Source organism: Synchiropus splendidus, chromosome 2 (genome assembly GCF_027744825.2).
Source record: "Synchiropus splendidus isolate RoL2022-P1 chromosome 2, RoL_Sspl_1.0, whole genome shotgun sequence".
Taxonomy (NCBI): Eukaryota; Metazoa; Chordata; class Actinopteri; order Syngnathiformes; family Callionymidae; genus Synchiropus; species Synchiropus splendidus.
In genome coordinates, this window is record NC_071335.1 from 36,138,526 (window position 1) to 36,154,183 (window position 15,658).

At 42.1% G+C, this 15,658-nt stretch overlaps 1 protein-coding gene across 6 annotated transcripts in view; it reads left to right on the plus strand.

The window, feature by feature from the left end:
- LOC128755062 (adhesion G protein-coupled receptor L3-like) overlaps nt 1-15,658 on the plus strand; it is a 136,053-nt gene that overhangs the window by 63,584 nt on the left and 56,811 nt on the right. For all 6 annotated transcript variants that reach the window (XM_053858268.1, XM_053858270.1, XM_053858272.1 and 3 more), the window contains 2 exons: nt 2,446-2,460; nt 3,804-4,592. In XM_053858268.1, coding sequence (XP_053714243.1) covers nt 2,446-2,460; nt 3,804-4,592 — 804 coding nt within the window. The remainder of the gene's footprint in view (nt 1-2,445; nt 2,461-3,803; nt 4,593-15,658) is intronic.

Below are 15,658 nucleotides of genomic sequence, written 5' to 3' on the forward strand. Positions count from 1 at the left end.
TCGGCTTGTCTATTTTTCTTGCATCCCTCACTTCTCATCTCGTCATTTCTCCGTTCCTCTCCTCCCCTGTATCCTTCTTCCTCCTCTCCGGGGACCAGTTCCATTCACCGGGTCTCTAACGGCCTTGAAGGAGACACAGGGAAGTGCCTCCGGGATTAGGTTTCTACCATGTTCACAATCCACTCAGTCCCCCGGGGAGCAAGGTGCAATGGAATTCATATGTTTAAGAGGCTTGGAGCAAGCGTGCCCATTTTACTCAGAGGTGACACGAATAACCCGCTGCCGAGCTGCTAAGATAACGCTTTGAATATAATGGAGATGTGGCCCGTGCTGAGATTGAAGCAAACAAGTGCAGCAACTGAGCTTCACAGATGTTTGCACAGGCATTAACGGAGGAATAGGTGACACACAACAGAGGCATTAGCTTGTCTACTTTACATCACTGGAGGTTCACTGGAGGTTTTATTGATGTAGGTGCGGCTCCTCGGCTGAATCAAATTTCCCTAATTCTAATCTGCTCCATCATGCTTGAAGGGCTCTTTAAATGATGTGGGGGATTATGGGACGATACAGTGGTTTTGTATTATGGTGATTAAAGTTTGTTTTTTTCTTAGTGTGTCTAAATGGAATCTGCAAATGATGGGATAAAGGATCCGGTTTCATAGCTAGTTTTATTTGGTTTTCTTGCCTCATATTGTTTATTTATTTTTTTCACTCCATTGCGAACAAGCAAGCCAGGGGTTCTCCCCAGGCATACCGGGATTTTGACCCCTAATCCTGAGAAATCCCAGCTGTTGTAGTCAATAAGTAAAGTATAACTCCGCCTTTTAAGGTAGACTGTTAAGGAGGACCAAGAAAGATGTACAGTGTGTCAATCTGTCTTCCTGGACTCCTCACTATTAATGCCCATTTATGCTGGATGCTACATACGGATGCATTTCTGCACGTTTCCATACAGCATACAAACAGAGCAGTACTTCCGGAAACTGTGGGGGCAGTGTTGCTGTTGCTACCCGATATGTAGCGCTAATGAGATACGGAGAAGTCATAACATTGGCAGAGATTCTCCATCTTCCAGTCCCTATATTTAATGTAGTCACCAACCACCGCCTCCCACAATGCAGCCTCCATTTTATATCTGTTGTACAAAAAGTACATTATCAATAGTTCTTTCAAAGACGCCATGTTTGTTTTGAGGTTTGATCTTGTCATGAACTCTGACTTGGGCTGTATTGGTTGAACAACAATACCATTGTAAAGACCTCTTGGAAATATGTGATCTGTGTCGGGAACATCGTAAAATGACTGGTACGCATTCGTACGTAAAGGGAGCCTACTGTGATGAGCCTGAAGGAATGCGCTCATCGACTTTTATTTTATTTTATTTTTTTACTTGATACCTGAATTTTGGATGTTTGCTGCTACCGATATTCCTCTGAACCAGTCCATTTCACTGAAACGTAAATCACTTACTGTGAATGCCAATATCGTGACCGATTCAACAGGCTGTTTTGAGAGAGCGATGAATATGAATGTCAGCTGTCAGTGAATTGGGAGATCAGGAATAAACCCTGAGACCGTTTTGACACACAACACCGAAAAAAAAAAAATATATATATATATATATCTGCAAACACGACATGCACAAAACACTTTTGAAATATATATCTCAAAACGACTTGTCAACCAGAGAACAAAGCACTGCTCCTTCTTAAATGAAAAACATTCGACTGCAGTAACAAAAGCGAAGATATATTATTCATTGAAAACAAGACACGGCAAAATCCATGTGATGGCTGTGGGAAATGTAGGGAGAAATAAAAGCCCGGTTGATGAAAAGTTAGTGTCAGCTAGTGTCAGGGTCAAACAGACTTCCAGATGTAACACTCATCAAGAAAGTCCTTGCCAGGACTCTGCATGGTCCTAAAATGAATACTTGACAGGATATCAAATGGAATTCAAGCTGCAGCCTTCCAAAATACGGCAATCTCCGTGCAAGCTGGTAAACTCAATGGAACGTCGGATTATTTCCCCTTCAGGAAATCTTTGACAGATGAGTCACAATAAATAAATCAGTTGTACCTCCACGTTTTTTTAAACGGGGATTTTACGCTTTAACACTCCTGCTTTCATGTGCCTCCTTCCATTTCCGCCGGGCACATGTGGCGGTGACTGTAATGGAGCCTGCGAGTGCCACATATGGGAGATACATTATTGCCAAAAAGCCGGCTTTTTGTAGTCTGCACTGCGGCTTGCGTAACCTTATTGCCAATCACACACGAAGAGGGCTCCCTGGCACTCACAGGGGTGGCTTGAAATATGAGAGAGATTATGACGATCTGATATTGTGCTATCGCGGTTTCCTCATTATTGCATCATTAATCTATTTTTGTCTCTTGTCCCCGTCTTTCTCTGTCTCCCCCTCGATTTGGACGGCTCGTGCAGAAGTGGAACAGAAAGGTAAGAAACACACGCACGTTCTACTGCGAACTGTGTGCATCACTGCTTCTATATGGCACAGTAGTACACAGCGCTTCTCATGAGTTACACACTCGGCACCAGTCCTACAGGTGAAATGTCACTAAAACTATCCTGAGGTGGAGCCGGTTTTAATGAACACAGAAGTACAGTGACATTTAACAGTTCCGATGATGGGAAAATCTTGCCCCGTGCTTTGACTAGACAATGAAAGTTTAATCCATACCAGGCGACCCTTTGCATTGGGCTCTGGAATTCTATTGAACCAAATTGGAAAACCACAACGCGCATCTGGGGCATGGCTGTGTATCTGGTCGCACGGGTTCCCCTAAATTTACGCATCCCACAAGCCTCATAAAACATGACCTCAGTATTCCAAGGTGGGAATACAGAGCTAAGTGTGGTGATCGAATTATTGTAATAATAGCAGAAACAGCAGGCGATAAAAGATGTGTTCGAGTCTTCGGTCGGGAGTTTCTGACAGAAATAGAAGGAGTGAGGAAAGAGGAGCGAGCCGGCAGACTAATGAGGAGCCTGGGAGGAAGGATGGAGCAGGAAATGAGGGAACAGCGAGGGCCGTGGAGAACATTTCTTCACTTTTCTTCCAGATTTTAAACCAAGCCATTATCTGCATATTAGGTTGCATACTATTGCGTTTGTTTTGACGTATGCTGAATGACACAATGTGCTGTACGGACTGCACTACACATCAATAATGGAAGTCATGAGAGTGAGGAAATTATGTTTCTGGATTTAATCAGTTCTTTCTATTTCTATTTCGCTGCACAGTGGGAATCAATGACATATTAAGGCTGTCGTGATAGAAACAAAGAGTAGCTAATAAGTAAAAGAATAAATGATTGATGAAGGAAAAAGAAAAAAAAGAAATTACTAGTGTGAAGTTTTTAATCCCGCCCCTAAAATCTTTCATTTTAAAAATGCATTTGCTGGAATCTGTTGCAACAATGGCCATATTATACTTTAAGTCAGATTCCAAGCTTTCCGGGAATATGGTTGATAAAGCAAATGAGTCAAATCCATGGTCATAATTTCAAGGTATTGCATTCAGAATCAAGCTACTGTAAGATGTAGCCACAGTATTTCTTGACACAATATTGCAATATTGAACATAAAATTAGATTTGACTGCCTTTATTTCAAGGTGACATCAGTGGTGAGTGAGGTAGCACCGTAGACATCACACAGCTTTAATTTGGAAAAGTTATTCTGAATCAGAGGCATATTGCTTCACATTCCCGTTGCATTATGTGCAAAAGAAGCAAAAGAATCCTCTCGTCTGATAATTTCTCAACTTTATTTTACCAGTTTTCTTGTGCCCGGGGATTCTGAGAGGGGTTTACCAAAGCGAGCATCTCTTTGAATCCGACCACCAGTCTGGAGCCTGGTGTAAAGACCCCCTACATGCCTCTGACAAGATCTACTACATGCCCTGGACTCCATACCGCACCGACACGCTGACTGAGTACTCATCAAAGGAGGACTTCATTGCTGGTCGACCCACCACTACTTACAAGCTCCCACATCGCGTGGATGGCACTGGCTTCGTCGTGTATGACGGCGCTCTATTTTTTAACAAGGAACGCACCCGCAACATCGTGAAGTTTGACCTGCGCACACGAATTAAGAGCGGAGAGGCCATTATTGCGAGCGCCAACTATCATGACACTTCGCCGTACCGCTGGGGGGGCAAGTCGGACATCGACTTAGCTGTGGACGAGAACGGGCTGTGGGTAATCTACGCTACGGAGCAGAACAATGGTCGGATTGTGGTGAGTCAACTTAACCCCTACACGCTCCGCATCGAGGGCTCCTGGGACACGAGCTACGATAAACGCTCCGCCTCCAACGCCTTCATGATCTGTGGAGTCCTTTATGTTGTGAAGACGGTCTATGAGGACGATGACAATGAAGGGACGGGGAACAAGATAGATTATATGTACAGCACCGACAAGAGCAAGGAGATGACTGTGAACATCCCATTCCCAAATTCCTACCAGTACATTGCTGCAGTGGATTACAATCCCCGGGACAACCTGCTCTATGTTTGGAATAACTATCACGTCGTCAAGTATTCACTGGATTTTGGCAACAACGGTAAGTTGCTTCACATTTTCTTGATGCCTAGCGCTACTTTTCGAGACCTTGAATGTAACTTAGCGCTAGGAATACAGTGGGACTCAGCAACAAAGTGCTATTTTATAAAAGAACTACTTATAATCCAATAAAAGGGCAGTTGGATTTTCTCTTCCCTCTAATGGCAGAAGTTATAAGAGAGGTCAGAGTCCTTCCTCTCCTTCTTTATTCCTTTGGCTGGCAGGGTTATGGCCCCTGGAGCCCGAAGGGCTATTTGCCCAGTGTAATTGCCTTTTAGCACCTTTCGATGTAGTGGTCAAGGCAGTCTGACTGCGTGTCTTATTAAATGATGTCTGAATTAGCGCAAGGCCTTACACATAGTTAGGAGGTGTAGTACAAGGGATAATAGAGGGCGATTATAGAGCGAGAGAGGGAGAGATAGCATCAAATTTGGTTTATACCGATCTGCACACTGGCCTGTGAGTGTGATGTACTTTGAGCATAACAATGTGTTTGGCTATTTGTGGGCGTGCATATGCTATTGGTGAACAATTGAGTGTGATGAGTGACTGGCATAATGGAGCGCTAGGTGTGTCTGAAGGCTCTAAAGAGGAGATCAATGCGGAGTGACCCCCGATGCACATCAACTGGCCAGAATGCTGACCAGTGAGAGACAAATATGTAGAATCAATCCTGCCACACTGCGTTGCTCTGCATCTAACTTGGCTTCATCATTCGGCGTGACAGCGATTTAATGAACAGCCCCGCATGCATCATTAATGTGTTCTTGAAAGAGAAGAACTTTGTGATCACCTCGGAATCGTTCAAGGTCTGGTGTGTTTTTGACTTTTCTAGCGTCAGAAAAGTAAACTGGAACCTTAAAAGATATATATATATATATATATATATATATATATGGTCCTACTTTTGGATCCTCTTATATGGACCTTCTGAAATATTATACAGTGGCATCGGAAGTGGGCCGTGAAGTCTGACAAGACAAAGAATCCCGCGGGTATTTATAACCTTCCAGTGCATTTTCTTGACAGCCTGATTAAAGACTTTCCTGGGTAAACAACACAATCACTTTCTGTTATAAGTTTACTTTTTTTCGATCTGGGCCCATTGTGACTGGTGATTTCAAGTACGCTTCTGACAGCAGGGGAGGGAGGTCTAGGCAGCTCAAGTCAAAGTAAGGCCGTGTCATATGGCTCTTTTAATAATAAGTTCAGGTCATTAATCACTGAGGGAGAACTATAGATCCAAACAGAAAAGTGGTCCGGAGGGAAATGAACATCGTAAACATGGAGACAGAGGCCTGAGGCACAGGCAGTGACAGAAATCAAATGTTCAAAAGGGAGCAGGATCCGAATACAAGGACTCACAACGGAAAACAGGATAGTCCAGAAACCTATGCCAAAAAGTGTAGCGACAGGTACCATGGTCTTAAGACACTATTTTTTTGCCGATGCGTTCACGGAGGTCTCACTCCTTGGGAATTGTGGAATTGTCTAAAGCCAGTGCATGCAAGTCACAAAAGAACAACAACACGACAGGAAACTCAACTTTGACATTAGCTTTACTTTTGTGATAAATAGGGTGTTATCTGACCTGAAGGCTATACCCCAAAGAGTATGTACATCTTTGTGAGAGTTTATGTTGCTTTGGTTTGAGTCAGGCAGTCAAGTCAGTGATGGAAAGAAGGTATTTTTCTTGAAGATAGATCAGGCCGGCTTGTGATGCGAAAATTGATCTTAATAAAAAGCTGTCTGGACAATGAATGTTAGAAAGAGATGTACCTTGGAAAGAATAGTAAAGATAGACAGCCAATGACGTTCATGGGTGTGAGGGAAGGCATGAGGAGAATATGGTCAGGTGTGACTGTGGAGGATGACCAAAAATGCTTAAGGTGGACTAGCTGCAACGCCACATGCATGATGCCAAAGGAAAAGAAGAGCTGAATGGGCCAACATTTAGGAGGGGAACAGCAAGAAGAATGGCTGATACTGAAGGTAGTGGACAGTCCAGGGTTCAAGTATCCATAAAGTCCCAGATGTACGCTGGACGAAGAGGCTGTCTCAGTCTTAAAACAGGTGAAGGGAGCCACATACCAGTCTCTGATGACACTGTCGGCCTCACAGTATCAGAACCCACTGTTGCAAAAACGGCTCCTGTACCTGCTGCACAGTGCTGTGCCCTAGATAAAAGCTTCATCTCTCACTTGAGCCTCATGTGAAGTTATTTCCAGACCTGGCGGCTTCATTTCATACAGGGCCTTCATATGTGCATTATATAAGGCGGCGATGGATGCCTGAATTTTCACCAATACACCCTTCCCCCAGCAACATTTCCATTATGCTTGTTGATCGGCAACGTGTTCTTACATGAGTCAAATGTTCTAATGGAAAAATGAATAATTTATAATCTGCAGTCTGCCTTTTTCAACACTTGAGAAAGTATTCGCAACAAGGAGTATAAATAAATATTTCTGGATCCTGTATTGCAGAGGTTCCGCTATGCGAGCAGACGCCTAAGTCCATCAGAAAACACCATTTTCACACCAATTTCACTCAGATCAGATTAATGTGAAATCAACGGTTTGTGCTAGCGAACGCTCTCTCCCTTTCTCATCTGATCGACTTTGGAAGGTTTTGCTTCTTTGAAAATTCACAACCTTTACTGAAGCCGACAGATAGGCGGCTCAATCTATGCAAAGACAAAGGCGGGATTAGTCTCAGTCACTGCTGGCATCAGTGAGATAGCTTCCATTTAAGGCTGCATGTTTATGGCCACATTGACAATCGCGACTGGTGATCATGATTTGTTTTGTGATGCTCGAAGGGACATCTTCCATTGTGTCGCTTTCCTTCGAGAGAGAATTTGAGTACAGCTTTTAGCAAAAGCTCTGAAGACTTAGATGAGAGTAAATGATCATTTAAATAAATCAATAACACTACCCCAAAATTTAGAATTTATCAAGGACTCAACATGCTATTACAGAGCGCAATCATGAAGTGCCAGTCAATAGAATCCAAGGGCGTCTTTTTGCCTTAAGAAGTGTGGTGGGAGGTCATATTAGCTATTAGCAAAAATGACTTTAGAGAAATAGGAATGACCGTGATTAAAGTGGTTTTTACTTTAGAAATGGCTACATTCATCCTTTCTCATGAATCCCTTTTTGGTGAGGCTTACTTTTTGTCCTCCTCAGGCCACCATAGATCAAACTACTTGCAGTACCTGCTTGAGATGATCAGGCTGAAATAAACTAGGACTATGTTTCTTCTAAACGGAGCACATACTTCACTTTCGCTGCTTTTTTCATTTCTTTCTCTCTCTGGGGTAAAGCACTGATCTGTGAGGATGATGTGTTCAGTAATGTCGAAATGTTGCTATTGAAAACAAACACAGAATACACTGTATCATCTCTAAGAAGTTAAGGGTTCGTTGGTGAGACAGCAGACCAATACTGATTTTTGCAGATTGTTTTTTCTGAGTTTTTCCACAACTCAATCACACACAAAAGTCACTGTTTTTTTTATTGATTACACAAACCTATTAAATAACAAAAATACTCAACATCACTGAATTGAAAACATTGCAACTTTTAAAGCAATGTAAATGAAAAAAAACAAGTGTTTAATAAAAAAACTTTCATAACCTTGTCTGTGGCTGCTGGTCTGCAGCTGTCTCTGCAGCACCACAACAAGCAGTGTGATAGAAATAGTTGACTTGTATTTGTCAAATGCTCATATCAGCGTCAATGAATTGGTTGGACGATTGATCAGTGCAGCCCTATGGCTTGCGTACTTTATACAATGTAGAATATTTAATACGTTTTAGTAAAGCACATCAACATACGTCTGTCACTTGATCTGAACATCTTTTCAAATGTTCCTCTTTGTCTTAAGATGCTGCAGAACTTCAGCAATTTCCTCGTGAGAGGATTAACTGAGTGTTGCTCAGTCTTTTACTGCTGTTCACCTGTTAGCTATTTTTCATTGTTAACAGTGTGAAGACACAGCTCCGTCTTTGGTTCAATGGCATTTTTAGCACACACACGCATCATTTGTTCACGCCTGTAGTCCTCCCTCCCTGCAAACCCGTGGGTGTCCTGGACCATCTTGTTACCCTGGCTAGGCCTGCTTAATTCGGCATCTGCTGTTTGATGGAGAGAATGGTGTACGCAAGCCAAAAGCACGCAGAGAGCCTGGCTGGGGCGATGCAATCGATACAGACACACTGCAGGCAAAGAACAGGTGTGTCTGGGTCTAGAAAGCAGAGTTTCATCTCTGCTGGAAAAAAGAGAAATCTGGAGGCCTTTTGAAGAAATAAAGGAGGTCAAGCTGAGATAAAAACAAGTTACTCTCTCATGGTTAGTCTACTGCGTCAACGTAAAGAGAGTCGCCTCTCAAACGTGTGGTAATTCATCCTCCAGCCGTACAACCATCTCCTCTGCCAAGCCATTGTTAAAATGATCTTCATAGATTCAATTTCGGTGTTTGCTGCCTGATAATGAGCCATTGCTGCCAATACACCCCAATAAATGTTCTCATTATTGATTTATAGGACTCAGTTATACCTGATGAGCACCTGCTAAATAAAGCATTACATTTGAATTGAAATTGTTTTCATGATGATCGAGAATAAAAGGTGTAGTTAAATCGCGGCCCAAGTGTTGGTGATGCAACACTGACCGTACAGAGGAGGAGTGCTTTCAAAGCAGAGCCAGTTATATATTTTCACTTGGATACGTTTAGATATTTGCACTCCTCAGCGTTTTCTAAGCGCTCATGTGACACTTGCAGTGGATTTCATGTGTTGGAGATGAACACAACTTTGAAGTGAATCAAAGGTCCGCGATCCGAGCTGCTGCTCTCGCGCACAGACAAACACACACACTGGAATGCGCCGAGGCTCATTCTAATCAGTGAACCGCTGAAAGAAGGTCTCCACTCAAACTGTTGACTTGTGTTGTTCTTTCCATTCATTCTTGTTCCCAACATTTCCTGGTCTGCCTCGCTGTGACACTTGATTGCAATGTAGCGCAAAGGTCAAGAGCGAAAGAGCTGACAGGAGAAAGCGGATGACAGAAGATGGAAAGGTAAACAAATGGAAACAATAGAATCTCCTCGCTTGGCTTGGGAAGGAAGTGGGACGCTGGGGTTTCAGCCATTAACAGCAGGCCGTTTTGAAATTTCCTGAAACTGACAGAGTGGCTCAAGTGTCAGGCTGAGGTCATCCTATTGCAACCTGCCGCTCCAAAGAAAGGCCAAGCTGTCTCGTATTTATGCACTTTTTCTGATACCTCAAGTCCAGAAGGCTGCTGTTGAGCAGGGAAGCGCCAGGATGGGAATTGTGCAGGGTGAGCAGCACCACTTAACACCTCTTCATCCACTTGTTGGTGTTCATGCCGATCTGTATCATCTAGATTAGTGGTGTAAAATGGTGGGAAGCACAATTTTAGCGTAGTTAAGCCGATAATGAATGCTTCTATTAAGCCATCAACGGAGTGAATAAAATCATTTCCAAGGGATTTGTATAAACTACTAGACACAATAAGATTGTATTTAATAAAGCTGAAGAAATAACTGTATTAACTTGTCCATTTTTATTGCTATTTCATTTAATCCTGCTAGTCTTGGAGTTTCCTTTCCCTGGTGAAGATGTAGTTTTCTGTCTCCTGAAGTAAAAGTACATCCAGTGACACGTTGCTGATAATCTGGAAAAGTGCTGAGGCAGCACACACCTGAGCCATGGAGCTGCATTCAGATCAGGAACTCAACAGTCACTTCAGGGTTTAAGACCCTGAGGAACAAAGGAGAAAACAAGACAGACCTTCCAGCTATTAGCACCAGAATAGTACCAGAACAGCTGTAACGGATGGGACTGGTGCTTAACATCTGTCAATCAAGCTGTGCTGCACACGTGCGAAACTTCAAAGGCTGAATTGTTATAGCAACCTGGGCTCAGAAAATTCAAATTTCTCTCCCATTGTCTGACCGCAATTTGGTTTTCTCAACTGCCATGTAAATGTGCTCAGTGATTACGCGAGACGCTAACAAGCCTTCGCTGTAGCCCCTCAGTAGACGCGAGAACCTTTTTTAGCATCATAGAATCAGCTTACTGCAAATGCGTTTTTGGTCCGTTTTTCAGCTTGATAGTAAGTTAGAATGACAGTAGCAAATAGTCTGGAACTGTGGAAAATATGCCTGTTGTTCCTCTGTGGGAAAGCAGTGTAGCTAGGAATACAACATTATCAATTCAGTCTGAACGCAGGCGTCGTGTACTTCTGAATATCGCTTCCATTCTCTCCTCTCAGTATCAGATGTCCACCTTCACTGCCTGAATCTGAGATATCTCCCAGAGGGATACAGTGTGCGACAGCTCTTGGCAAGATATCTTTGGCCAGATGCAGGACATCATAATTTCGCCTCTCCATATTTGAGTTTTCTGACAGAATTAAGGTGGCTAACATGTGTCTGGTTTGCTGACCGCCGGGGTTGAGTGGTGTTTTGTGCTGAAGTCGCTGCACTTGCATCACATCATCTAAAGCCGTCCGTCACACCCATCCTGGAAAGCTGTTTTAAGGTGTTGGATGACTGCTGATACACTCCAGATGAAACCATGAACATGACATCTGAGGACTCCCAAGGCATTAAGGGAGTCAGACAATTAAACACAGCTGGGGGAGTTAACTAGCAGCATGGGTGTCTTTGAGTCTGTTTAACAAACACAGAGACGCCTCGGTGAGTTCACATGGTCATTTGCTTCACTCTCACACAGCTTCAGTGCTTCATGTGAAGGTCGCACATCATCGTCTTCAGGGAGGTACATCCCCACCAGGTGTCAGAAAGTGCATGTACTCCTCATGGATAGTCATCCTCTTACCGAATATAGGACTTCTCTCAGCTGGATAAGCATCTTCACCTGCAACAATCATTGATCATTGGTTACTAGTACGCTGCCAATGAAAAGGAGGTTTATTCAGATTATTCTGGAGATCGTGATTCATTTCTTCAAGTCAAGCACCAGTGCAATATTCAATTGTACTATAAGTTATACCTTATAACATACTGTAACATATAACAAAAATCGCAATATTCCATAATATATTTGAGCATTGCACATCATTGTTAAGACGAGAATGAAAATTGAAGTTGAATCATTTCAATTCTATTTTATTAGAAACATAGGTGCACATTCTATACAACCGAAAGAGCTGAAGCGTAAGTCAAATATTGGATTCGAGCAGAAACCTCCAGGAGATTGAGCTGCCTGTTACAGCTGAAGTCACTTCAGAAGTTGAGCAACACACTACCGATCCCCATTGAAGCGGAGCAGCATCGCCAAGCTCCGCTACATGGAGTGTTCAAGTGGGCATGTGACTTCCATTTTTATGCGAAAATGGAAAATAGCTTTCACAATCTCAAAATCGTGTTTTATGAAATTGCAATTTCAATCAGAATATGAAGCCTCCGCCTCTTCCGTTGAACTTAGATCGGAAAGAACTCAGTGTACTCTGGCTCACGAGTGGTCGGCTAAAGACTAGAGTCTTACTGTCAATGACCGAATCGTCTCTTTGAACTTTGACCATCCATGTTCTCCTCGTGGAAGGATCTTTGGAGAACATGGAACCAGCAGCAGTTTGCTAAGTGCTGCATTTTACTCTCAATTTCGCTTGTTTTTCAAATTCCTGAGAACAAAACTGAACTGGAGAAGCCCTTGAAAAGAAGACAATAGGGCCCCTTTTAATCCCTCCAAATGAACCGTGGCGGTTGACAAACGTTTAGCTAACTTCTTAAGCTATGTGTTGCCATGTGATTAGCTCTCCAGGAAATGGCAGCAATTGAATTGGGTCCTCCAGGTAATATGCTGGAAGCCGGATTGAAACTGTCGTGATTACATGGCACAGCTCTCGTGTGATCTCCTGTGGTTCGCCTTTATTTAGTGGTCCAAGAAAAGCTGAGACAAGTCCAACGTTGCCCAGAGTCATTCATGCTTGAAAAGTCCATGCTGGTGCTGATGGAGAATTGATGGAGCTAGCTCAGAAAATGTACGTAATCGTGGAAAAGCGAATTGTAAAATTAGCTTGTGAACTTGCAAAAGTTGAGGCACCAAATTTTTGAATAAAATGCTGTTTAGATGTTTTCAGTGAAAAATATTGCAATGCTTGTGTGATATTGTCTTGATATTTAAGTTGGCTATATTCATTTTTAAGTCATAGATACGTGACTGGACATCATCACACTTGTTTTCATGCACATTATGTTGTACTGCGTTATCCGATTCACCTCCTTAAAATTATGGCTGTTGTTGCAATACATTGCTGAATTTACAGTTCAGTATATCAATATATATTTCAATATATCAGATTGCTACTCCGGTATCGGGATACATATCGTAATATCGCAAGATACCTGCCAAGACACAGCCCTACTTTGTTTGGTACACGCAGGCGGACATTTCACCTGGGGACACCTCTGGATGTCAAGAAGCAGAGAGCTGTCACTGTTGCTATTTTCGGGATTTTGAGAGGCTACTGTGGGCTGGAGCTTCTGGTTACACTGCCACCTCCACTTTTGGTACACGTTTTCTGTTAACAGATATGTGTGCACGCAATTATTTTTGAAAATGGGGAGGGTAATATGTCCCTTCCTGAAAATAGTCGCCCGCGCCTAAACGGAGCATAAAAGAACTTTCCCGGAGAAGAAAGAACAAGTATGTAATTGGCAAAGTTCCTGCAGGTGTGTTTAATCCTGTGGAGGAGATTCAGCTGTTAGACCAGTACTTAATGTGCAACGTGGTTTTAACTCCCAGCCATTTTGTGAGATGCTTTAATTATTTCGTTCTTTTTTTTTTTTTTTTCTTTAAGAGTCTCCTCGTATCGTTTCTTTGAAGTGCTCCTCTGTCTTATCAGCATGCTGAAACCACTTGCAAAGAGCCCTTGGTGTGTGTGTGTATATTTGCTGGTGTGTATGCAGATTTTAAGCAAAGAGAGTTAAAAAAAAAAGCGGAAGAGAGATGTAAGTAAATTGCTCACAGTGCATGTAGTCACCACACAAACGTGCATGTGAGTTTATCCCTGCGACTTTTAGCCGTCGGGGCTGTGCTTTATCACAATTTGCAGCTATTTTTTGCTGTTCTGCCTCAGGAGCTGTGACACTTGAAAGTGTGCTCTTGTGCGCAGTGAGGTACTTCACACATAGGAGAGACGATCATTTCTACTATTTCCAAAACTTCTCCAGCATTGTTGTTGAGCAACTCTTAAAAGTAACATTTCCTCACATATGCTCGGCCTGTTGCCGGGGGGCGTCAAGTGTTGTTGTTTTTTTTTTTTGAGGTGTTCGTATAATTGCTGCAAAATAGAACGTTTGATTGCAAAAAGGCAGAAAATACAGCTGATGGAGAATACTCTCCCATGTATACGTGCAGTAGACAATGTTTTTTTTGCTTGTGTTTAGTGAATAATGCAGAAAACACACCCTCCTTACCCTTTGAAAAAATTGCCTGCCAAACTGCAATCACAATATTGTCATACTAAACCCAGTTCAAAGTTGTTGTTTTTTTCCCCAAATTGTTTAACCCTAACTGGTGCCTTCCGTAAAATGTAAAACATTATGTAGCCTACCTACCGTGGCCAAGCAGACTGGTGCCAACAGAACCAGAATTCTTCTGTTGTGGGCTTATCTACTGTACTTTAATGCAATATAGCTTTTTGGACTACATGTTTTGTTTGAAGGCATCATAGAATGAAAATCTTACTCAGACCTGCCAGTGAAAATTTTTGACCTTGGTGTCTAGTTTGAAGGTGTTGCAAACTTGTTTTAACATACTGCAAAACAATATATTGTACATGGGCATTGTGCGTGTAGGACCTACCATGTTAATGAAGTAGGTAAAAAGGTAGGTATTCATTCATTGCTATTGCTGTTATTTATTTATTTTCTCATGATCATTCATTCTTCAGTTCTAATACGGGTTTGCACTACTTCAAAATTGTTTTCGCTCTAAATTTTATTAAAAAAATGGTACAGGATGAGATTGTATTTTTAATCATAGATATATAAATCACGTATAAATTATCCTTGACTGCTGGACTGTTACAATCCGACAGTCACAGCAGACAGGTGAAACTGCTGAACTCCTGAAAATCTCATGAGGTCCAGATATAAACAGTGCACTATGTCCTTTCCATATGTTGTTATTATGTTTCTGGTTGATTCAGCAAGTCCAGGCTGCTGATCAAAGTATGTGTCATATTTGGTTATTCTCTGCACACACACGCTTTCTAATACTAACTCACGCGTAGTGTGTCTTTGCATGTCAAAACAGCCATGTCAAGAACACCAGTAGAAAGGCAGTACTGAACTGTACTCCTCACAGTACACACATATGGTGGCAGTAGTGTGTCATTGAATTGACATGACAACCATTTACCAACTATGGAGAAGTTCTTGAAAAGAAAAAAATGATAAAGAAAGTGATGGCGCCCCCAGCAGTAAAAACCAGCAGTTAATTTGAACATTGTATTGTGATACTTTCATTAACACTTTACTTATCTTCTTCAGTCTTTATTTGTGAAAAACAAAATATTTTATGATATTTAGACATTATTTTATTCTATATTTTTTATTCCGAATTTTGTTCATGACGTGCAGTTTTTCAAATTTTCTCGACAGTTTGCATCAAGTGTATTTTTTTTTGGTTAGATTTTTCGATGACAAATATCTTTGCACTGGTCTCATGGTTTCATGTCATTTCACTAGGTTTTACATGTGTGGTTATTGAACACAAATGAAAACAGTAATTGTGAAATCAGAAATCACAGTCGTGAGTCTGTTCTATTCCTCGTATGCACCCCGGAGTCATTTGGTCTGGAAAAGGTGGGGCCCGAGATCAAAAAGGTTAAGAACCACACATATGAGTTCGCCAAGTCCAAGGCAACTGGACCGGTGTGAAACTTCCTTGTCTATAGGAATATCCATAATGAGGAAACAGGTTTAAAATATGCACTTTTTCAGTGAAATAATCAAACAATGAGCCGTGTTCATTTAGATGAGATCATTTCTTCGCAGCGTAATAATCAG